The sequence below is a fragment of the Canis aureus genome, chromosome 25 (genome assembly GCF_053574225.1).
Source record: "Canis aureus isolate CA01 chromosome 25, VMU_Caureus_v.1.0, whole genome shotgun sequence".
Taxonomy (NCBI): domain Eukaryota; kingdom Metazoa; phylum Chordata; class Mammalia; order Carnivora; family Canidae; genus Canis; species Canis aureus.
Window position 1 is genome coordinate 19,685,082 of NC_135635.1, and position 25,197 is coordinate 19,710,278.

The window sequence follows — 25,197 nt, forward strand, 5'->3', positions numbered from 1 at the left end:
TTTGCTTCAGATATTGCATTTTTTATATATTGAAGGTTTGTGGCAATCCTGCATCAAGCAAGTGTATCAACACCATTTTTCCAATAGCATTTCCTCACTTTATATCTTTGTGCCACATTTTGGTAATTCTCATTATTTCAAACTTTTTCATTATTATTATATTTTAATTGCTTCAATCTCATAATAAAACTTTAGCAGATAAGGAGTTGGTCTTTATGGATGAGCAAAGAAACTGGTTTCTTGAGATGGAATCTACTCTTGGTAAAATGCTGTCAAGACTGGTGAAATGACAAGAAAGAATATTACATCAACTTAGCTGATAAAGCAGTGACAGGTTTAAGAGAACTATCTCCAATATTTTTTTAAAGATTTTGTTTATTCATGAGACACAGAGAGAAAGGCAGAGACACAGACAGAGGGAGAAGCAGGTTCCATGCAGGGAGCCCAATGTGGGACTTGATCCTGGATCCTGGGATCATGCCCTGAGTCAAAGGCAGACACTCAACCACTGAGCTACCCAGGTGCCCCACTACCTCCAATTTTGAAAGAAATCCTACTGTGGGTAAAATGCTATCAAGTAGTATTGCATGGTACACAGAAATCATTTATATAAGGAAGAGTCAATTGATGTGGCAAACTTCACTGTTGTCTTATTTTAAGAAATTGCCACAGCTACCCCCAGCCTTCGACAACCACCACCCTGATTAGTCAGCAGCCATAAATATTGAGGCAACACCCTCCACTATCAAAAAGAAATTATAGCTAGCTGAAATCTCAGATGATGGTTAAGCATTTTTTAGCAATAAAGTCATTTTTAATTAAGGTATGTACATTTTCTGAACATAATGCTACTGCACGTTTAATAGACTACAGCATGGTGTAAAAATAACTTTTATAAGTACTGGGAAACCAAAAAGTTCACTTGAATCACTTTATTGCAATATTCACTTTTATTGTGGTGGTCTGGAACCAAACCCACAATATCTCCAAGGTATGCCCATGGGACTAATTAAAGGTGAATCAGATTTTTCAATTCTTTGTGAAAAGTTGAAATCATAACATAGCTTATTTCTATTTAAAGTCAGAAATTGTTGATCACATCATCTGAGAGCTTTAAAAAGTGCTATGTCATTTGAATGGTGTTAGGTACACAAACTATGCTAAACAAATGTATTAGAACTTAAGGGTTTTTCTCTTTTTATTTGATTACCAATATAAAAATATAAGATAAACATTTAAATCATTAAGCTTTAAATTAATATTTAAATCCATAGTAATTGGCTGAAACAAAATCCAAAAGCATATTCTAAAATTCATAAGAGGTATAATATCAGAATTTACTCATGTAAAAAGTCTCACATTTTAGAAAAGCAATAGAAAAAGAAATCAACAATGATCCAAAGGTTGAGGTGCTCATACATGACAAGATGATGTAAATCTTTAACTGTTGTCAATACAATGAGAAATTCAAATAATGTCATGACTCTCACATATTCACTGATCCCAGGATAATTTGTTAAATGAAAAACATATGTAATAAATAACCACTATTTTAATATGAATTAAAAAAAAAATAAGGGAGGGGTGGGGTAGGATTTCTGGAATAGTGATGTTAGGAGCTCAGAGAAACCTCTAACCCAGATAGGTATCTTTTAAGCAAAACAATTATTCAAAGTCTCTGGAGACTTATCAAAGGGCTTACAGTATATTGAGCAACATTTATTCAACAAAGTTTATAGAAACCTGGTAAAACCAAGTTGAAGTCATGATATTCAATCTAAGGACTTCATCCATCCACCCACAGCTGAGTCTTACAGAACTATTTCAACAGCTGAGTGACAGTTCCCATCTTCCCCAAGCTATTAGTGTAAAAGACCATTCCTGGTGGTCTTGGCACCTGGAGAACATTAATAGATCCTATTTTCCACAGCTCCAAGCTGCATAAGGCTTATATCACATAAATAGGGCAACTAGTAAAAAATACAATCCTCCTTCCCTGCACAGCCCTGTATTATAGGACAGTTGCTCAGCTGGGCTCAGAAGACTAATGCCAGTTTCCATCTCTCCTACATTCCTGAGGTAAAAGAACTATTCCAGAGATATTTAACACTTATAAACACTGGACAGTCCCATCATCATGAATTCTGTATTACAGAAGATCTATACTGAGCAATGATGGCAGCTGTGTAGCAGAATAGTACTTACTCTCCTTCCCTCATACATAGCTCCAGCTGTGAAAGGGGGATCTGGGTGACAAAGCCAATTAAGAGCAAATTAAGTGGTGCACCTGGGTGGCTCAGTGGTTGAATGTCTGCCTTTGGTTCAGGTTGTGATACTGGGGCCCCACAGGGAACCTGCTTCTCTCTCTATGTCTCTGCCTCTCTCTGTGTGTCTCTCATGAATAAATAAATAAAATCTCTTAAAAAAAAAGGAAAATTAAGCATCCTACTCTTCCAGAATCTGTAAATAATCCATAGGTTCTATGACAGGGAAGACTTACAGCAAGGCTCTGGCACACAAACTACCCCTGATGTATAACTGACATATAATTGGATGAGGCTGAGGATCAATGGATACCCTGGGGCACTGTCAAAAACATACCAGCAATCAACTAGAAATTAATAGAAACTAACAGCTAGTTATGATAAGATACAGACAAGTCAGAATCACAAAAATAGAGATCAGGAAAGAGATAAGAGAGCATGGCTTTAAAATAGTTATTTCTGATAGTAGAAAGAATATGTAAAACTCATTTTGCTCTACAGAAGCTGCACCATTCTAAAGAAATGAACTTCACTAAATAATCAACAAACAAAAGCACAAAGTCTCCCAAGGACTAAAGGCAGAAATTTGCTACATTTTATCTATAATGACTAGTTTTCAACAAAAAGTTACTAGACATGAAAAAATATGAAACTATATCACATACACAGGGAAAACAGGAGTCAAGGGAAACTGCTTTTGATTTGGCCCACATATTAGACTCAGCAGAAAAAGACTTCAAGGCAGCAATAGAAAAATTTTTCAAGGAACTTAAGAAAATCATGCTTGAATAATTAAATAACATCTCATAAAATATACAGCATCAATAAAGAGGCAAATTATACAAAAGAAACAACAGATAATTCTGGAATGGAAATGTAAAACAGTAAAAATGAAAATTTCCATAAGTAAAATGCTAAAAGCAAAAGCAAAAGTAAAATCAAAGAGCACTGCATGTTACAGAGAAATCATTTAGAAAAAGAAGAGTCAACTGATGTGACAAACGTTACTGTTGTCTTCTTTTAAGAAATTGCCAGTCACCCCCAACCTTCAGCAACCACCACCTACCTGATCCAGTCAGCAGCTATAAACATTAATGCAAGACTCTCCACCAGGAAATTACAGCTATCTTAAATCTCAGATGATGGTTAAGCAATTTTTAGCACGAGTATATTTTAGAGGTTCTAAACAGAGGGTTGAATTGAGAAAACATAAATAATAAATCTGAAGAAATGTCAATAATGACCAAGAAATCTGAACTACGGAGTTTAAATAATGAAGAAAAATGTATAGAGCCTCAGAAAAATATAAGACACTATTAGGCAGACCAACATGTACATAGTGAAAGTAACACAAAAAAAGAATATTTAAAGAAATAACATAAAAACTTCCCAAGTGACAAATTACAATCTATTGATGTAACATGTTCAATGACTTCCATGTAGGAAAAACTAAAGGAGATACATACTCAAACATATTATAGTCAAAATGCTGGAAGACAAAAACAGTAACAATTTGAAAATAGTAGAGAAATGAGTCATCACATATAAGATAACCAAAATAAATAAATAAAAGCTTACTTCTCATCAGAAACAATGAAAGAAAGAAGGCAATGGGATGACATTTTCAAAGTGCTAAAACTAACAAAAAACCTGTCTCACAAGAATCTTACATCTAACAAAAGTAAATAAAAAAGCTTTTAAAGATAGAAAACTATCTTTAAAGAATGAAAATGAACTAAAGCTACTTTAAGATATATTCATTGTTAGCAGATATAACTTATAGTAAATACTAAAGGAAATTCTTAAGGTTAAAACAAGTAAAATCGGAAAATACCTCAATCTGCATTTAGAAATAAAGTATGCCAGTAACATTAATCTTAAAGTTAATCACATAAGTAGTTTTAAAAGACAATACAGGGACAGCCTGGGGGCTCAGCAGTTTAAACCCTGCCCTCGGCCCAGGGTGTGATCCTGGAGACCCAGGATAGAGTCCCACATCAGGCTCCTTGCATGGAGCCTGCTTCTCCCTCTGCTTGTGTTTCTGCCTCTCTCTCTCCCTCTCTCTCTCTTTCTCTCTCATGAATAAGTAAAGAAAATCTTAAAAAAAAAAAATAAAGACAATACAAATAGTTGTTTCTTCTCTATTCTTTTATTGATTTAAAAAGCAATTACATTTTAAAAAGGTATATAACTGTATTTGTACAAAACATAGTTTAATTCAAAGATACAAATTGGTTCAAAATAAAAGGATGGGAAAAATATACAATGCAGATAAAAACCATAGTAGAGCTGGAGTGGCTATACTAATATCAACAAAACAAAACAAAAAAAAAACAAAAAATAGACGTTAGAAGAAAAAAATATCATACCAGAAATAAAAACAAACATCTTACAATAATAAAAAAGTCAATACCTTAGGAAGATAAAACAATTAAAAACATAGATGCAGCAAACAAAATACCCCCAAAATACACGAAACAAAACCTGACAGAGTAACCAGGAATTCAACAATAATAGATACTTTGATATCCACACTGTTATAAAAGGATAGAAAAATTTAGATTACTAGCAGCAGATAGAAGAGTTAAACAACACTATGAATGAACTGCATGCATCTAGAGACATCTACAGAACATTCCACCTCAATCAAAATCATCAAAAAGAATTTTCCAATTACAATGAAATTAAAAATTAGTAACAGCCAAAAATTTGGGAAATTGTATATATATAGAAATTACACAACACTTTTCTAAAGAAACAATATGTTAAAGAAAAAAAATCACAATGAGGACTATAAATACTTTTCCATGACGCAAAATGAAAATACAATGTAACAAAACTTATGGGATGAAATAAACTAGAATCAAGAGGAAAACATAAATATAAATGCCTATTTTAAGAAAAAAAATGATATTACATTAATCAGAAAAAAGATATTACATATTTTACCTACTTCTTTTAACAAAATAGAAAAATAACAAAATAAGGCCAAAGTAAGCAGAAGGCTATGCAAAATAAAGATTAGAGTGGAAATCAGTAAATTAGAGAATAGAAAATGAACAAAACCAACAGCTACCTCAGCAATCAGACAACAAAAGGCATTCAAATTGGCAAAGAAGTCAAACTCTCCCTCTTCGCAGATGACATGATACTCTACATAGAAAACCCAAAAGCCTCCACCCCAAGATTGCTAGAACTCATACAGCAATTTGGCAGCATGGCAGGATACAAAATCAATGCCCAGAAATCAGTGGCATTTCTATACACTAATGAGACTGAAGAAAGAGAAATTAAGGAGTCAATCCCATTTACAATTGTACCCAAAAAGCATAAGATACCTAGGAATAAACCTAACCAAAGAGGTTAAGGATCTATACCCTAAAAACTATAGAACACTTCTGAAAGAAATTGAGGAAGACACAAAGAGATGGAAAAATATTCCATGCTCATGGATTGGCAGAATTCATATTGTGAAAATGTCAATGTTACCCAAGGCAATATACACGTTTAATGCAATCCCTATCAAAATACCATGGACTTCCTTCAGAGAGTTAGAACAAATTATTTTAAGATTTGTGTAGAATCAGAAAAGACCCCAAATAGCCAGGAGAATTTTAAAAAAGAAAACCATAGCTGGGAGCATCACAATGCCAGATTTCAGGTTGTACTACAAAGCTGTGGTCATCAAGACAGTGTGGTACTGGCACAAAAACAGACACATACATCAATGGAACAGAATAGAGAATCCAGAAGTGGACCCTCAACTTTATGGTCAACTAATATTCGATAAAGGAGAAAAGACTATCCACTGGAAGAAAGACAGGCTCTTCAATAAATGGTGCTGGGAAAATTGGACATCCACATGCAGAAGAATGAAACTAGACCACTCTCTTGCACCATACACAAAGATAAACTCAAAATGGATGTGAGACAAGACAAATGTGAGACAAGATTCCATCAAAATCCTAGAGAAGAACACAGGCAACACCCTTTTTGAACTCAGCCACAGTAACTTCTTGCAAGATACATCCACGAAGGCAAAAGAAACAAAAGCAAAAATGAACTATTGGGACTTCATCAAGATAAGAAGCTTTTGAACAGCAAAGGATACAGTCAACAAAACTCAAAGACAACCTACAGAATGGGAGAAGAGATTTGCAAATGACGTATCAGATAAAGGGCTAGTTAAAGAACTTATTAAACTCAACACCAAAGAAACAAACAATCCAATCATGATATGGGCAAAAGACATGAAGAGAAATCTCACAGAGGAAGACATAGACATGGCCAACACGCACATGAGAAAATGCTCTGCCTCACTTGCCATCAGGGAAATACAAATCAAAACCACAATGAGATACCACCTCACACCAGTGAGAATGGGGAAAATTAACAAGGCAGGAAACCACAATGTTGGAGAGGATGCGGAGAAAAGGGAACCCTCTTGCACTGTTGGTGGGAATGTGAACTGGTGCAGCCACTCTGGAAAACTGTGTGGAGGTTCCTCAAAGAGTTAAAAATAGACCTGCCCTACGACCCAGCAATTGCAACTGCTGGGGATTTACCCCAAAGATGCAGCTGCAATGAAACGCCAGGACACCTGCACCCTGATGTTTATAGCAGCAATGTCCATAATAGCCAAACTGTGGAAGGAGCCTCAGTGTCCATCAAAAGATGAATGGATAAAGAAGATGTGGTTTATGTATACAATGGAATATTCCTCAGCCATTAGAAACGACAAATACCCACCATTTGCTTCAACGTGGATGGAACTGGAGGGTATTATGCTGAGTGAAGTAAGTCAGTCGGAGAAGGACAAACATTATATGTTCTCATTCATTTGGGGAATATAAATAATAGTGAAAGGGAATAGAAGGGAAGGGAGAAGAAGTGTGTGGGAAATATCAAAAAGGGAGACAGAACAAAAAGACTCCTAACTCTGGGAAACGAACTAGGGGTGGTGGAAGGGGAGGAGGGCGGGGGGTGGGGGTGAATGGGTGACGGGCACTGAGGGGGCACTTGACGGGATGAGCACTGGGTGTTATTCTGTATGTTGGCAAACTGAACACCAATAAAAAATAAATTTATTATAAAAAAAACAACAGCTAATTATTTGAAAACACAAACAGAATGAAGAAAACTTTAGATAAATTGATCAAATGGAGAAGAAGGAAGACTCAAATTACAAAATCAGAAATGAAAGAGACGACATCACTACTTGCCTTGCAAAAATAAAAGCACAGTAAGAGCATACCGTAAGCAACTACACGCTAAAAATTAGGTCACTCAGATAAAAGAACTAAATTCCTAAAAAAATAAAATTACCAAACTAACTCAAGAAGAAAACAGAATATCTGAAGAGATCAATAACAAGGGATTGAATTTATTTAAAAAACATATGCACAAAAAAACAAAAAACTCCCACACAGAAAATTCCAGTATCAAATGGTTATAATGATGAATTCTACAAAATTCTTAAAGAATTAATACTGATCCTTTAAAAACTCTTCCAAAAATATTAGAGAAAAGAGAACATATCCTAACCCATTTTGAGTAAAGTATTATACAAATAGCAAAGTCTGATAGATACCAAAGAAAACTACAAACCAATATCTCTTATGAATAAAGACACAAAATACTCAACAAAATATTAACAAACTGATTGATGCTAACACATATAAAAAATTATACCCCATGACCAAGTAGATTATCTCAGGAATGCAAAACAGATTTAGTATTCAAAAATCTAATGGGATATACCATATTCATAAGGAAAAAAACATCATTTCAAAAGATACAGAAATAGCACTGGATAAAATTCTGCAGCCTTTTCATAAGCCAAAAAATTTTTTTTCAACAAACTAGGAAAAAAAGGGAACTTCTCAACCTAATGAAGACTATTTATTGACAACTCACTAATAATGTTGTACTTAAATGGTTATTAATAACTGAATGTTGTCTCCTAAGATGATGTATATTCTTGCAGCTTTTATTCAAATTGTATTGGAGGTGTATCCAGGACAATTAGGCAAGAAAAAAAAATAAAAGGCACCCAGATTGCAAAGAGTTGCAGGTGGCAGGTGGCATGATCTTGTATATAGAAAATCCTAACAAATCTACTTTAAAAATAAAAAAAAAACTGTTAGAACTAATGAGCATATATATTAGAATATACAAAATCCATCCTGTCATTATTAATCATATTATTATATTCTAGCAATGTAAAATCTGAACATGAAATTAATAGAAATAATTCATTCTATAGTATCATCAAAAAAATAAAATAGTAAAAACTACAATGGATTGTTGAAAGGAATTAAAGAGGACAAAATAAATGTAAAGACATTTCATAATTATGCACCAGAAAACTTAATGCTATTAAAATGGCAATACTTCCCAAATTGGTCTACATATTCAATGCAAATATATATTATATCCCACTATGATGTTTTTAAAAATTCACATGCTGATTCTAAAACTCATGAAAATGCAAGTGACTTAGAATAGCCAAAATAATCTGGAAGAACAAATTTGGACAATGTATACTTCCTGATATCAAAAACTTACTATGAAGCTACAGTAATAAAAAGTGTGGTAATGGCATCAAGAGAGAGACATATAGTTCAATGGAAAAGAACTTAGAGTTTACAAATAGATCCTCACAGAGATAGTTAATTACTTTTTGACCAAGTTCCCAAGAAAATTCAATGAGGAAAGAATAGTCTTATCAACAAATGATGTTGGGAACAACTGGGCATGTATATCCAAGGGAAAAAAAAGTTCCATCCCTTCCTCAAACTGTACATAATAATTTACTCAAAATGGATCAAATACTTAAATGCTAATTAAACCCACTAGTATGGCTAAATATTTTTTTAATGGAAAATAACAGGTCTTGGTAAGGATGGAGAGAAATTAGAACCCTTAGTCACTGTTGGAATATAAAATAGCTAGAAACATTCTAGTAGTTCCTCAAAATGTTAAACATAGATAACCATACAACTTAGTAATTTCAACCCTAGGTATAAACCCAGAAGAAATGAAAATATACATCCAAATAGCATTATTCATAATAGTGAAAAAGTGAAACCAATGTAAATGACCATTAACTGATGAATGGATAAATAAATATGGTATATACAATGGAATATTACTGGACAATAAAAAGAAATGAAATACTAATGCATGCAACAATACGGATGAACTTTGAAAACATAATGCTAATGAAAAAAGTCAGTCAAAAACATCACAAATTGAATGATTCTATATATAGAAATTGTCCAGAATATAAAATCTATAGTGACGTATTGTAGATTAACGGCTACCAAGGGCTGGAAAACAGACAGTTAAGCAGGGAACAAAGAATGACTGCTAAAGGACTAATGACTACAAAGTTTCATGTAGAGTGTTGAAAATGCTCTGAAATTACAATGTGGTGACAACTGTATAATTCTGTGAATATACTAAAAACTATAGAGTTATAAACTTTAAATTCATGAATTTTGTAATGTGAATTTTATCTCCATAAAGCTGTTCAAAAATAAAAATTTTAAAATATTAAAATATCACTAGCTTACTCAAATTCAAAACAACATATGATTAGTAAAATTTCCTCTCTGGTGATCATTACTGATCACTTCAGGTTCTTAGAAATGAGAGTGACAAATGGAGAAAAGCTTTTTCTATTACATTTTAAACTTATTACAGTTTTGAAATACAAATGTAAACTAGCTCCAAATGATTTTGATAGTTTAAAACCTTGCAATCAAAAAATTTTTTTAAATAAATAAATAAAATCTTGCAATCAAATGCTAAATAATCTCACGCCTTATCATGGAACAGAATGTAAAAGTAAATAAATGTGCCATACTCTCAAATTTAAATATATATATATATATTACACCATTGCTGGTGTTGGCATTTTACCAATTCCAGTTAAGTTTATCTGTTACTCTCCCTCATTTACAATATAATTTTATTTTTTCCCCTTTTTTTCTTTTTTCTTTTTTTTTAAGATTCTACTTATTTATTTGAGAGGGAGAGAACGCAAACAGGGAAGTAGCAGAGAGGGAGAAGTAGGGCTGGAGCCCAAGACCACGACCTGATTTAAAGGCAGACGCTTAATGGACTGAGCCACCCAGGCAACCGCAACCCTACAGTATAATTTTTTTTAATTTCCCTTTATATACATTAAGGACCACATTGGACAATGTTACATATTTTTTAATTTAATAAATATAATTTAGAAAACTTAAAAAAAGAAAGTCTATTGCATTTACCCACAATCTTGTCCTTTCCTTTGCTTTTTCCTAATGTTCCCAAATTCCTTCCTTTATCATTTCCTTTTGTTTGGATAACTTCCCTATTCATTCTTTCTGAGTAGATTTGCTTCAACAAATTCTCTTACTTTTCCTTCATCTGAGAATATCTTGATTTCTTCCCTTCATTGCAGAAATATATTTTCATTGGATATAAAAATCTGAGCGAAGTTATTTTCTTTCAATGTTGTTCCATTTCCTCCTGGCCTCCATGGCTTCCAATGAAAAATCCAGTGTAAATCTAATTGATTTTCTGTAGGTGAAATGCCATCTTTCTCTAGCTGCTTTCAAGATATTTTTTTCTTTGTCTTTAGTTTTCAGAAGTCTGACTATAATATGTGTTGCAGTCAGGGTCTCTGGAGAAATAGAATCGATAGGATGTATATATAGAGAGAAAGATGGATTCGAAGACCTTGGCTCACACAAATGTAGAGGCTAGCAAATTCGGCATGCAGGATAGAATGGCAGGTTGGAGATCCAGGGAAGAGCCAATGCTGCAGTTCAAGTCGAAAAGGCTGTCTGCTAGCAAAATATTTTATTGATCAAGGGAGACATTCTAAAAATTGGATGAGAATCACCCACATAATGGGAGGGCAATCTGCTTTACTCACAGTCCACAAATACAAATGTTAATCTTAACCAAAATGAACTCTCACAATAATATCCAGAATAATGTTATCCAAATAACTGGGCACCATGGCCCAACCAAGTTATCATATAAAATTAACCATCACAATAGGTCTTGGTGGGTTTTGTTTTGATTTTAGTAGTAGTATTATTTTGGGTAATCCTGCTTAAGAGTTCACTCAGTTTCTTCAATATGTAGTTTTACTTCTTTTGGCAAATTGGGGCAGTTTTCAGCTAGTATTTCTTCAAATATATTTTCAGCCCTATCCTCTTTCTCCTCTTTTTCCAGGACTCTGATGACATGAATTTCAGATCTTTTGTTATAATCCTACAATCCTTGCTCATTTATTTTCAGTCTATTTTCTCTCTGCTGTTCAAACTGAGTGACTTATTTTCTATTTTCAAGTTCACTGATTACCTCCCATTTTTTCATTATGACATTGAGCCCATACACTAAATTTTTTATTACCGTACTATATTTTTAGCTTCTAAAATTTTCATTTGGTCTTTTTTATATATAATCTATTTCTTTCATAGAAATAGATTCTATTTCTATTCTTTTGCAGAGATTTTCTTTTTTTTTTCCATTTGTTTCAAGCATGTCCATAATTGCTGTTACAGCATTTTTATGATGGAAGCTTTAAAATCCTTGTCAGAGAATTCACACATTGGTGTCAGTTCAGTGTTAGCTCCTGTTTATTATCTTTTTTTCTGCTCAAGACGAGATTTTCTTGGTTCTTTTTATGAGTAGTGATTTTCAATTGAAATGGATATTTTAAATCTTGTTTTAGCAGACTTCCTCTGATAAGATACTACTCCAACAGGGCAAGAGAGGAACAGCCGGGTACTAAGTCCAGGTTCCTGATTCATTCTACACGGACACTCAGGGCAGGATGAACAAGAATCTCCTCGTTATTGCTAGACATGGCTGGGAGTTCAGCTTTACACAAAGCCTTCACCAATGTCACTGTAGCCTGGGGAAGCAGAGGGCCACCTCTTGACCCAAATAACCTTCACTGACACTTCAGAGGGCTGACCTTATTGCCACTGAGCAATAATAAAGACCCTGACTTTCCATTAAACATCTGTTGATACCTTGATAATACAGAAAGTGTCTCACTACCATCAGGGTGAGGTGGAAGTCTAGGCTTCCTACATGGCCTTCCCTGACACTCAGGGAGGAGAGGATTTATTGCCCAGTGGGACCGAAAATCCATGTTTCTCAGTCAGCCTTCTTTGAAATTAAGGAAAAAATAAATTCAAAGAGAATTCATACAACTTCTGTTAGCAATAGTAATAAGACGTTGTATTTTTGTTTGTTTTTGAGATATCTGTTGTTTTTGAGTGAAGAGGAAAGTTACCTCACTGTAACCTGGTGAGGGTGAAAGTCTACGTTCCTTAACAAGCCTTTGTTGGCAGGGCTGTGGGTGGGGTTACATTTTCTTCTATGGTATTTGGTAGGAGTAGAATGGTTATTATCTAATGCTTTACAGTCTTGCTACCTGGAAGCTTTCCTGATCTTCTGGACAGAGACAGCAGCCTTTTCTCGGGATTTGTTATCTGTGCCCATTTGGTATTTCTGGGTTGCTCATTTCTCTAGCACCTAATGGGCAAATAGGGAAGAAGAAAATCCAGGAAACCCAGTGTCATATATAGTTACCTGGATCCCAAAGTCCTAGGTAGTCTGCTTTCTGTCTTTTAGGATTTTATGTCTGTTTTATAAAAATAATGTTCAGGGAAATTTTTTTCAGCTGTACTAATAGGAAAAATAGGGGGAAAAATGTCTACTTCACATTTCTGGAAGGAAAGGTTAATGTAAAAATAGTGCATCTTCCTGTACATTAATTTGTAAGCTTTTATCATTTTTGTTTTACTTCATTTGTATTTTTCACAATCTTTTCTAATGATTTTTTTTTCAAATTCCTCAACAATGTCTCAAGTCAAATTGGAGGGAGAAAAAAAAGACATATCACATCTAGTCCAAGATAACCAAGCAGAAGAGTGTAAGATCCCTAAAAGCTAGTAATGGCAGTAAAAAAGTACAGATTTCTCTAGTCCAGTTGCATATTTGAGTAAACATCTGCATGGGAAGGAGAGGTAGAAGTCAAAGCATCAAGGGAAGCTATGGTTTTCAGTCACTTACTACCTATATATGGTTGGTGCATGGTCACGGGTGGGTGTGTAAATATATATTCCATTGGACCAAGGATACAGCTATTTTCTTCAGTGCTATATCCACATCGGTCCCTGGCATAAAGAAGGAAATCAAGGTTTCTTGAATTAAGGAAAGAATAAATTCAAAGAGAATGTTCATACAACTTCTATTAGCAATAATAATTAGAAGTTGTATTTTTGTTTGTTTTTGAGTTATCTAGATATTAATTATCAAAATGTTTATATAACAAAATGGAGCTTTAAAAGGTATCAATAAAAAGTAAGTTACTGTCTAAAAAAGAGACACATAATAAAATAATTATAGGAAGTTCTCATGCTTGACTTTCAAATGGAAACAAATATTGTTTCTTTTCCTGTTCCATAATGGGTCACAAATCAACATTTAAATTATAAAGATATCTAATCTATGAGGAAAACATCTATTTTTCCTATCTGGATTACTTTATTTTTCCCAATATTACTTTGAAGTTGATTCTCTATATGTTTTCAGAGCATGTTGGTTGTAAAATGTTATACAATAATTAACATATCAGATCTTATTTTTTATCACAGTACTATAACATCATTGTACAAAATATGAAGCTCATCAATAAATCGATACGGAAAGCTATATGAAATGTATTTACACAAAGTTCCCTGCCACAAAAGCTATCTAGTTTCTATATTAACTGGCAATAAGTATATGACAAATTAAATATAACTGTGTAGGCTACTTGACCTGATTCCTAATCCTCTTTTTTTTTTTAAGATTTTATTTATTTATTCATGAGACAGAGGCAGAGACACAGGCAGAGGGAGAAGCAGGCTCCATGCAGGAACCCTGACATGGGACTCTATCTCAGAACTCCAGGATCATGCCCTGGGTCGCTGAGCCACCCAGGGATCCCCCTGATTCCTAATTCTCTTAAGCAAATTATGATACCTAATGCCTGAGACTTTTAAATCCTCTCCAAGTGGGCATCAAATAATGATACTAGACAAAGAACAGGTGAAATGAGTAGCTCTCAACCAAGTTTCTCCAAATCACTATTTGTAAAATGTATTTGCAAAATTCTCACTAATGTTTTTAACCTCATTAGCTATCAGTATTGAAAACAATACACACTAAACATGTTTTCAGCATATAAATATGTGGAGCTAGATTCAAAAAGGATTTAAAATATCAAACTTCAAGCTGTTCAGAAAAACACAAAATCAAACACAATGTAAATGCTTTCAAAATATTTAATTTAGATTCATAAATAAAAATATATAAAATACAAATTTACCCAAGAAAATACCACTTAATACCCCAGAAGTATATAAATTCCAGTTTCTTAATTCTTCCCACCTTTAGCCTAGGGGGAAAAAAAAGATGATAGTTCAAAACAGTCCTATACTTTTACCCAATTCAGTAACTGTAAAGCTGGTTTATATTAGTAGAGCTAAAAATTCACAATATTATAAAAAGAGCCAATAATCACAGCTGCAAAAACTTGACATTTTTTTAATGACCATCTCAACAATGGCACTGGTTTCTATATTGGGTGTGGTCACAAAAAATGACCTTTCATGTTCCAATGCGTATCTACTGGATTATTTACCTTGGGATTAAAAAAAAAAAAAGTTTTTACTTTCAGTTAAATTAATTCTGGATCTACTTGTTTTATACTTTTATCCAAATTATTTATCACAAGAAGCATTTTGACATTAAATTATTAGCTAAATTAAAATTACTACTAAGCCCAAGGATGAAGTTTGATCAACAATAAAAAATTTCTGTATTCTACATGTGGTAGAAGGATTTAAAAAAAAAAAAAAACTTATTGTAGTAATGAATAGCCAAAAACAAACTAAATGCTTATCTATACAGGTATAATTAAACCAATTATGCATACACACACACACACACACACACTGTGGAATACTATAGAACAAAAAATAAGTTCATACATACTGATACTAAAATACATGTCATATTGAATAAATACAGAAACAACAGATTGAGTGGAATAACATTTTCTGTAAAAACAAAGCAAAAAATTATATAATATGGTATTAGCATACATACATATACAAATACAGAGAAAAATCTCTACAAGGATGCACATCAAACTGCTAACAGTGGCTACCTCTGGGGAGAATTGTTTGAATTTAATTTCAACAATAATGTATTCCTCTATTATTTGTGGGGAAAAAATGATCTAACATGAAATTTATGGGGAAAATAATTTTTTTTGAACATGAAAAGAAAATATCTCTTTTCAGGGTTGGCTCAGTGGTTTAGCACCTGCCTTTGGCCCAGGGCGCAATCCTGGAGTCCTGGGATCAAGTACCGCATCGGGCTCCCGGCATGGGGCCTGCTTCTCCCTCTGCCTGTGTCTCTGCCTCTCTGTCTCTCTCTATATATATGTCTATCATGAATAAATAAATAAAATATTTTTTTTAAAATCTCCCTTTTCAGTTATTTCCCACCAAGAAGAGATAGTTAGCTTCACAGTATTGGTCTTGACCAGGAGGCAAATTTACATCCATCAGGTACAACTTTTCAGTTCTTGAAAGCTGTAACACACCAGTTCTCAGTTTGCTTTTTTTTTTTTTTTTTTCAGTTTGCTTTAAAGGATTAAGCTTATGCAGACATACAATCAAAGAATAATGCTGTGTATGTCCCTAATATTGACATTTATCATGATTTCTGTAACAATATAAACAGTATTTTTAACCCCCTTTACCTACAATATTTTTCAGATTCATAATCATACCTTTTTTTCTAAAGAGGTAGAACCACAGAAAGATAAATCTAGTCTAGCAGTTAATTCTATAGAATTTGTTCTTGAACTTCTTCAGCTGAATATCCTATATTCATAAACATTCTACAACTTCTCCAATGCAGAGCAACATCTAGCATTACTTTTGTAATCTATTATGTTTTCAGCACTCATCAGTCAATTGAAAACAATTCTGTACCAAAGTAAGACTACTGTCATTCTATAATTTGCATAGGCTAGCATATGCAGATATGTATAAATTATTTTTCTAAAGTAAGAGAAAAAATAAATAAATAAATAAAGACAGAGTTTAAAAGAGAAGGCAGACTCCCAAACCTCTACCTTATATTCATCCACAATAATGCTGAGAGCTTCGTGACCAGCTTTCCTCATGTCTTCCAATTCTTGTTTATGTTTTTCCTGAAAAACAGAAACAAAAAATTAAACTATGGTTTGTTCTCTTGTCTACAAAATAAGACCACTGACTCTTGCATCCATGAACCCTTAAGTGGTGTGTGGCACACTAGTGCTATAGCAAAAAACAATGAGAAAAAATAAAGTTCCATTTAAAAGCATTAAGGAGGACATTGTGTCAACAATGGAAAACAATAACTGTGAGAGGAAAACCATACTGAGAGGTGAGATAACACAAGGCAATGGTTATTTCTTGGGGCATATGGCAATTCTGCACCTGGATTAAGACCTAAGAAGGACTGTGTTACTTCAATAAGCTCAGGCCTCTCTCTATATTTTTATTAGTTCTCCAGTAATATACAGATACCAATAGTTTAATACATAACAAACTTGGAGAACCAATGGATTCAGGTGACCAACTCCCCAATTCTATCTTCCTAGCAAAGGGACGGATGAACTCTCTTTGGAGAATGTTCATATCCTGTAGAGCCTTTCTAATTTTTCAAACATTCTGTACAGGTTTCAATACAAAAGTACCAGAGCTGACAACAGATGAAAACAAAACACAGAAAAGACAAAAGGAATAGATAGGCTCATGAATGATTTAGATGTTAGTTATCAAAGAGTTTAAAATACATTATGATTCAGGGACACAGTTGGTTAAGCATCTGACTCTTGGCTTCAACTCAGATCATGATCTCAGTGTTGTGAGATCAAGCCCCAGGTTGGGCTCTGTGCTCAGCACAATCTGTTTTGGATTCTCTCTCCCTGTCCCTCTGCCCCTTCTGTTTGTGCTTGCTATCTCTCTCTCCCTCTCTCTCTCTCTCAAATAAATAAATCTTTAAAAAAAATATGTATGATTCATACGTTCAAGAAAGTAGAGAAAAAAATGAAAATAGGATATAAATTTTCATCAGAGAACTAGAATTCATGAGAGAAACTTTACAGCTGAGAAATATACACTATTAATAACTCAACAGATGAGTAAACAAATGAAACACAGCAGAAAGCCCAATTAGATAAACAAAATTGGGGGGGGGGGCAGGGAGATTGCAGTGAAAAGAGGAATAAAACTATGCAAAATACAAAAAGAAAATCTAAAAAGACATGGGACAGAGTAAAAAGATTAAATAAACATGTAACAAAAGGATCTTTAAAAAAAATCCAAAATAAGAGAAAAAATGACATGTAGTAAGATCATAAAAATAAAATAATTGAAGCAAAATAAAAATGCAAATTTACGTCTTACACAAATTAGGATATTACATTAGTCTACATCTATTTCTGAAAAAAAAAATTAAAGATATTATAAAATACACCCCCCCCAAAAAAATACACCCCCAAAAGTGAAATTTTGTGTAAAATAAAAAACAACTCCTAGGAAAAAGCACAACTTATCAAAATTTTTAAAAGATGAAACAAAAAGTCTTAATAGTCCTATTTGTATAAGAGAAATTGAATTTATTAATTAATTAAAAAAACAAAAAAACAAAAAAACTTCTGACCAAGAAATTTCTAAGCTTAGATGACCGAACAGGTGACTTTTAATAAACATTAAAGAAAAAAATAAGAGAAATCTTATACAAACTCTTCCAGAGAATAGGAAATGAGGGAATACTTCCCCACATATTTTATTAGGACAGTATATCCCTTATACTTAACTTTGCAAAGATATTTAAAAGAAAACAAAACTATGAACCACTCTTTTACAAGTATAGAAACAAATTCTAAACAAAGTATTAGCTTTGTTTAGACTCAGTTATTAGCTAATGAGTCTAGCAATATATAAACAGAATAACATATCTCAATCAAGTGGGATTTATTTTAGGAATATTGGGTTGGGAGAAGTAATATATATTATTTCAGGCTTGAGTCACAAAACTCCTCCAAAATCTTCCACACACTCCTTTTCTTCCCCTACTTGCTTGCTGAATGCCAATAGCCAAGATGACAATGAAAGCCAGGTTCTGCAGAGGGCACAGCCTCTGTCAGCTTGAAACCTTGAATGACTGCAAGGAATGACTGTATCATGACCCTAATAGACTTTAAGAGAAAATTAAACTTCAACTATATTTAGGATAAAAGATAATGCCAATAATTTTTGTCCATTAACTGCTTCCACTTATTCATCATCTCCTGTCATTTATTAGACCTTACTGACTTAACAGTTTCTATTTCATTATTAACATTTAATTTCCCTTTCTTGTATATGCCTTTATATATCTTAGTATGGCTAAGTCACTATTTCCCAAAGTTGTCTTAATATAAAAGATCACCAAGAGCACTTGTTAAAAATATGGATTTTTGTTAGCATAGTTATGAATATCTATGGCTGATGGCAGCAATCATTCTAAAGTCATTTTTCCATTTCTCTGAGAGTTGTTTCAGTAAAAAGTAAGTAACATAATAGTCCAATTACCTGGTTAGGCAAGTTATGTACTCTATTACGCTAAAAACAAGGAAACAAATAAGGACGTCACTATCAACTCATCACTTTGGATCTCCCATTCATGTCTGGTTATCTCACAAAAATATGTGACTGTTTCATATAGGGATCCTGATCCTAGGGAAGGCAACCCGTGTGCTAAATATTACCACAGTTTTTCTCTTTTCGAGATTATAAAATACGTAAATAGAAATAGGTATTCTACAATCTTCTTTCCATATCATAATGGATCATCTCAGGCAGTTCTTGGAATGCATATGTTCCACCTTCAAGCCAGTGATATATAAGAAGTTCATATAAAATCAACAAGTTAAACTATGGACATTAACAATATATATTAACATATTAAAACTCAGACAAATACAGAAAGAAATATGTTGAACTTTACTAAAACCAGCATTTTCCACACTTAACTAAACAAATACTAATTTGCTTTTTTTCTATCTTGACAATACCTAGTAGTAAGTAATCTCTTCAGTTTTGAATTGAGGAAACAGAACCAAAAAGGTCAAAAAGCTACTTAGAATTAATTAGTCTGAGTAAAAGCAAATTAACCTAGATCCATTAAGTAAAACTGAGAATCTATTCTTTTACATAATTACAAATTAAAGATGAATATGAACCATTTTACATAATTACAAATTAAAGATGAATATGAACCATTTCAATGATCAAGTTTGATAATTCAATAACTATAGTCCTGAATAATGACATAAATCATCAAAAATGTATTGATATGCTAATAAAAAAGCATAGAGTACAATGTACTAAGCAATTCACATTAAAAGTATTTTCTTAGAGACATTTCACAAGTAATCAAAATGTTCTATGGCATTATATTTTAACTGACAATGAACATTTTAACAATGGCTATATCTTCTAGAGAGAAGGAATATTAGTTCAATGCTTTGCATAGTATCTGAGAACATATCAGCTATCAATGAATGTTGGATTATGATGAAATTCTCATTACTGACATAACGGGCTTCTATAATCATTTTAGATATCAGAACTAAAATTTTGACTGTTATTATGTACTTCATAAATTTTTAAATGATATAGAGACATTCAGTAATATTCATCATAATTCAAGACAGAAAATGTAGACTCTCCAAATACTATGAAATTTGTTGTTACTGATCACCTAAAATTTTCCCAGATGCCATTATTTGTATCAAATTTTCTCAGTAAGCATTATATTTAATTTGCACTATTACTATGTGCTAGACTGCTATGCTTTGGAGCTAAAAAGATGATGAGAATATAATAGGTATCTTCAGTCTGATAACATAAAAGATTGAGTAACCAATGTTACATTAATCCAAAGCCAGATAAAGACAATATAAGAAAAGTAGAAAGCAATGAGCCTTATAAATATAGATGTACCACTCTTCAATAAAATAGCAGCAAGCAGAATGCAAAAGCATTTTAAAAGGATTATGCGCTAAAGACCAAGTGGAATTTATCTCAGGAATGCCAAGGTGGTTCAACACACAATCAGCAATCTGTTTAATACACCATATTAAAACAATAAAGGAAAAAAAATGACCATCTCAGTATGCAGACAAACAATGACAAGATCAAACATACTTTCTTGATAAAAATACTCAACAAATTAAAAATAGAAAGCAACATCCTCAACCTGATAAGGGACATCTGTACTAACATCATACTATTGGCGAAAGACTAAAACTCTAACATCAGAAACAAAACAAGGATGTCCACTCTGGACATTTCTATTTAACATTGCACTCAAGGTGGTCTAGCAAAGGCATTAAGCAAGAGAAATAAATAAAAGGCATCCTAAGAAATTACTAGATTAGAAATGAAGAAGTGAGGGACGCCGGGGTGGCTCCGGTGGTTAAGGGTCTGCCTTTGGTTAAGGTCGTAGTCCAAGGGTCCTGGAATCGAGTTCCACATCAGGCTCCCCACAGGGAACCTGCTTCTCCCTCTGCCTATGTTTGCCTCTCTCTGTGTCTCTCATGAATAAATAAATAAAATCTTAAGAAAAAAAAGAAATGAAGTGAAACTATCCCTATTTTCAGAAGATATGGTTTCATATATATTGGAAACTACAGAATTATTAGTTCCAATAAACAATGCACTATTAGACCTAATAAACAAGTTCAGCAAAGTTATAAGATAAAAGGTCAACACACAAAAATCATGTGTATTTGTAAAACTTGCAATGAACAATCCAAACATGAAATCAAGAAAAAAATTCCATTTACATTAGCAAACAGTATATCTCCAAAGACACAAATGCTGAACATCATTAGTTATTATTGAGATTCAAGTTGAAACTGAATGTTACTATGAATTTTTCTTTTATTTTACTTATAGTTATCTTTTGTATCTGTCAGTTATCTCTTATTTAATGCTTACATTTTCTCATTTCTCAACTATTCTGTTAGATTTATACTATTTTTCAGAATGCTTCTATCTTTGTACATGGTTCCACCACAAGCCTGTTCTCCTACCCATGTTCCCATTTACTTTTAGGAAGAGGTTCCTGAATAAGGAATGAGGTGGACCTGAACAAGCCCTAGGTTATTCTAGGGCTTCCTCTTCTACCATTATTATAAGTAACAAAATGTGTGTGTGTGTGTGTGTGTGTGTGTGTGTGTATGTGTTTAATCAGGGTAGCCACCTCTCCAGTCCTCTCTGATATGTTTTCTGAGCCCCTCCTCTATTGGTATCCGAACATTCTCCTTCCTTCAGTGTGTTGTGCTGTGCCTTACTTGTTCCTTTTACCATTCATCTCTGTACCTTAAGAAGGGTGCTTCCATCAGGTTATTTATTTCCAAGAGAAATGAGGTCTCAGAGCACTGCCAGTTGCAGCTGCTGTCCTCAGATATGTCTTCCAAGTCCTCTACTCTGTTGGCAATTATTCCTTTTGGGGCAGCGATGTCTGGATCACTAAGCTCTCGGGACCACCTTAAGTCCTCTTATGTCCCCTTCCACTAGTCTAGGACAAATGTGATAGACACCCTATGTCTCATTGTTGCCAATAGTTCTGCTCTATCAGCTTATGCTCTAGAATTCATTTAAACAACTGTCACCTACTTTTTGCTGTTGAATATAGTGTTTATTACTTTTTTTCTTTAACAAATCTTAGTCTAATTTTGCAAGAAAATCTGAGATTAAAAAACTCCACAGACTCTGTTTCTGCCATCATCATGCCAAATCCACTCTCTACTTTTTTTTTAAATAAATTTATTTTTTATTGGTGTTCAATTTGCCAACATACAGAATAGCACCCAGTGCTCGACCCGTCAAGTGCCCCCCTCAATGCCCATCACCCATTCACCCCCACCCCCCGCCCTCCTCCCCTTCCACCACCCCTAGTTCATTTCCCAGAGTTAGGAGTCTTTATGTTTTGTCTCCCTTTCTGATATTTCCTACCCATTTCTTCTCCCTTCCCTTCTATTCCATTTCACTATTATTTATATTCCCCAAATGAATGAGACCATATAATGTTTGCCACTCTCTACTTCTTGGAATATTTTGCTTCCATGGTTCTCTTCCTGTCTATTCCTTCTCGGTCTGTTCCACTGGTTCCTTTCCACTGCCCCAACTTTGAGATGCAGAAGTTACCTGGGAATCAGACCTCTTCTTTAACTTCTTCAACTTCTAACTGAGCTTAATTAATTCTCTTGCCTTAAGTATTATCTATGTACAACATTTATTTATTTATTTATTTATTTATTTATTTATTTATTTATATGCACAACTTCTTAATTTATATCTCCAACTTTGCCATGGCTGATCCCCAGGTTCATATACCTAACTATCTACTAAGGTTTTTACATGGATATCTAAAAAGAATTCCAAGTTCAACTTGGGAAGGTGAAATTTTACTTGCCATTGAATATATGCATCTCAAATGGTGCCCTGTATATAATATCAGCTTGAAAAATAAGGACAGAATAAAGAAGAGAGAGAGTGGACAAATTTGAATGCCAAATATATCTGGAAAGTGAAAAGGGTGTTTCAAAGAGAGAGAGAGAGAGAGTTATTTAACATCATAGTAAGTATATTAAAAATGTATTTAAAACCTGGTCTTCAAAAAGGAGGTTATTAATATAGGTTGACATAAATACTTATTAAGTGAATGAATGAAATTGTGATCAACATTCTTTTCCTGATGCAAGCTCAGCATATAAGCTAACAAAACTCTGGGGCATTTTTTTTAATCTGTTAAATGAGAGAGTTGAATTTAATCACTTTCTAAAATACCCTTCCAAGTTTCTTCATGCTATTCTGTGATATAGTAGTCTGAAACTAGATCAACCAAACTCCCTTTGCTTACTCCAAAGTTACTGACCGTAATCACAGAACCACATTGTAACACACAGGCTGCCCAGTTACCAAAAGAAAACACAGGAATAACCAGATAGTCCTACATGGCCTAAAATTTTTATTTGAAGAATACAGAGCCAAAAATGTACAACCTATCTTCAAAGTAGTCAAGACCAAATTTGACCACAATGATAACTTTCTTTCAAAATGTCAAACCTAAAACCATCACTAGAAAGGGAGGATTCAGGAAAATGCCTTCATCTTAAATAATATTACAGACTTTTTAAATACGAAAAGACTTGAAAGGTAAGCCATCCCATTGTATTCATTTTATAAATGAGGAAACTGAGGCGTAGAGAGGTCAAGAAGTTTGTTCAAGGTCACTTAGTTCAGTAAGGACAGGGTGAAGCCTAAATCGGATCTGCTGACAGCTAGCTGAAAATTTTAGGGAAAAATATCCTGTCAAAGATTGAACTAACTTGAGTATATTTTCTTTACCAATAGATTTGTTTTCTACATAAAACTCAATAATACATTAAAAATCTCAATTAATACACAGACTCATATATATAATTAATACACAGTCATGCCTTCTGATGAAAGTAAGACACAAACTGGTCACTCTTGGTAAAACCTGACATAGTCATTCACAACTTATTACTGCCAACCAAAAATTTTGATCTGACAAGAAAGATGTAAAGTAAGGTGCTTTTCAAAGCTTATCAGAAGCCCATTCCAATAAATTGTCCATTACCCATAATCACTCTGATACTATGCCTTGACAAAATTATTAAATATACATAGGTCTAATACCCTTAATATGTCTGGACATGATTGGTATTGAAAATTTATCTGCTGAATACATACTTATGTTAATAGAGATCACATAATTAACAAACAGAATTACCTTACAAAAAAATGGGAAATTAGTAATTTTTAAAAGTAATCATAATTGGTATACTAATGACAAAACTCAATTCAGATATCTGAAACAAAATTTAAACAATTTTTTAAAGACTAAACTATGGCACAAACTGATAAACATTTCTCAATTCATATTATATTATTGTTGGCCATTCACAAACCAAGTAGAACCCATATTAATCACATCTAGCAAATTAATCCATGCATAGTAACAGGATCTTGCACCACATAGGTGGTTAAAAGCCAATATTTGATTCATATATTTGGAATGAATTACTATAGTATTTAAAAAGGGAGAGAAGAATGAAAGTAAGAGAAAGGAAGGAAGGGAGGGAGGGAAGAAACTTCAAAGACCAATTAACCATTATATTTTATCTATTAGAAAGTTGTTGCTTCTCATCTTTTAAATTCTTTGGCCAAGGGCAAGTCTATAATTAGAATGAACATAATTTACAGCAGGTAATTAGCTAATAACATTTGATTGAGAAAGGTTTTCCAATTTAGCCTCGCCACTTTCTCTGAAGCCACAAGATTACATTCCTTTCACAACAACTAATCAACTATATTGGATAAGGCAGCCATAAACACTTCCAGATATTCCAAAAGGAAAGTTGCAAAGAAATCAAAATAAAGATAATGGGATAACAACCAACCAATGCACTAAAAAGGTTTTGACTGAGAAATGGTATAACCCACCCCCTACCACCAACACACCAAAATCTGTACAATCCCACACACCAAAGTGGCCTAACTATAAATGTCAGAGAAGCACAAATAAGAACAGATTATCCCATATGCATCTTTGTCAAAACAGAATAAGAACAACAAAACACTACCTCTCCATCTTTCACTGATCCTACATTTGACAGTTGTAACAAGCCTAGTTGATTTCTAAAAGAAAGTAAGTTTCACTGGGATGACACAGCATTGTGGGACAAGAAGTCTTTGTCACTGAATAGTGTTTAATCTCTTATCTCCTC

The 25,197-nt window shown here is 33.4% G+C and overlaps 1 protein-coding gene across 7 annotated transcripts in view; it reads right to left on the reverse strand.

Moving 5' to 3' along the window:
- Positions 1 to 25,197, reverse strand: part of CCDC91 (coiled-coil domain containing 91) — a 331,386-nt gene that overhangs the window by 143,706 nt on the left and 162,483 nt on the right. For all 7 annotated transcript variants that reach the window (XR_013364095.1, XR_013364094.1, XR_013364092.1 and 4 more), the window contains one exon: positions 16,474 to 16,551. Coding sequence is in view for 4 of the 7 variants with exons in the window: in XM_077870590.1 (XP_077726716.1) it covers positions 16,474 to 16,551 (78 nt within the window). In the remaining 3 variants the exon portion in view is untranslated. The remainder of the gene's footprint in view (positions 1 to 16,473; positions 16,552 to 25,197) is intronic.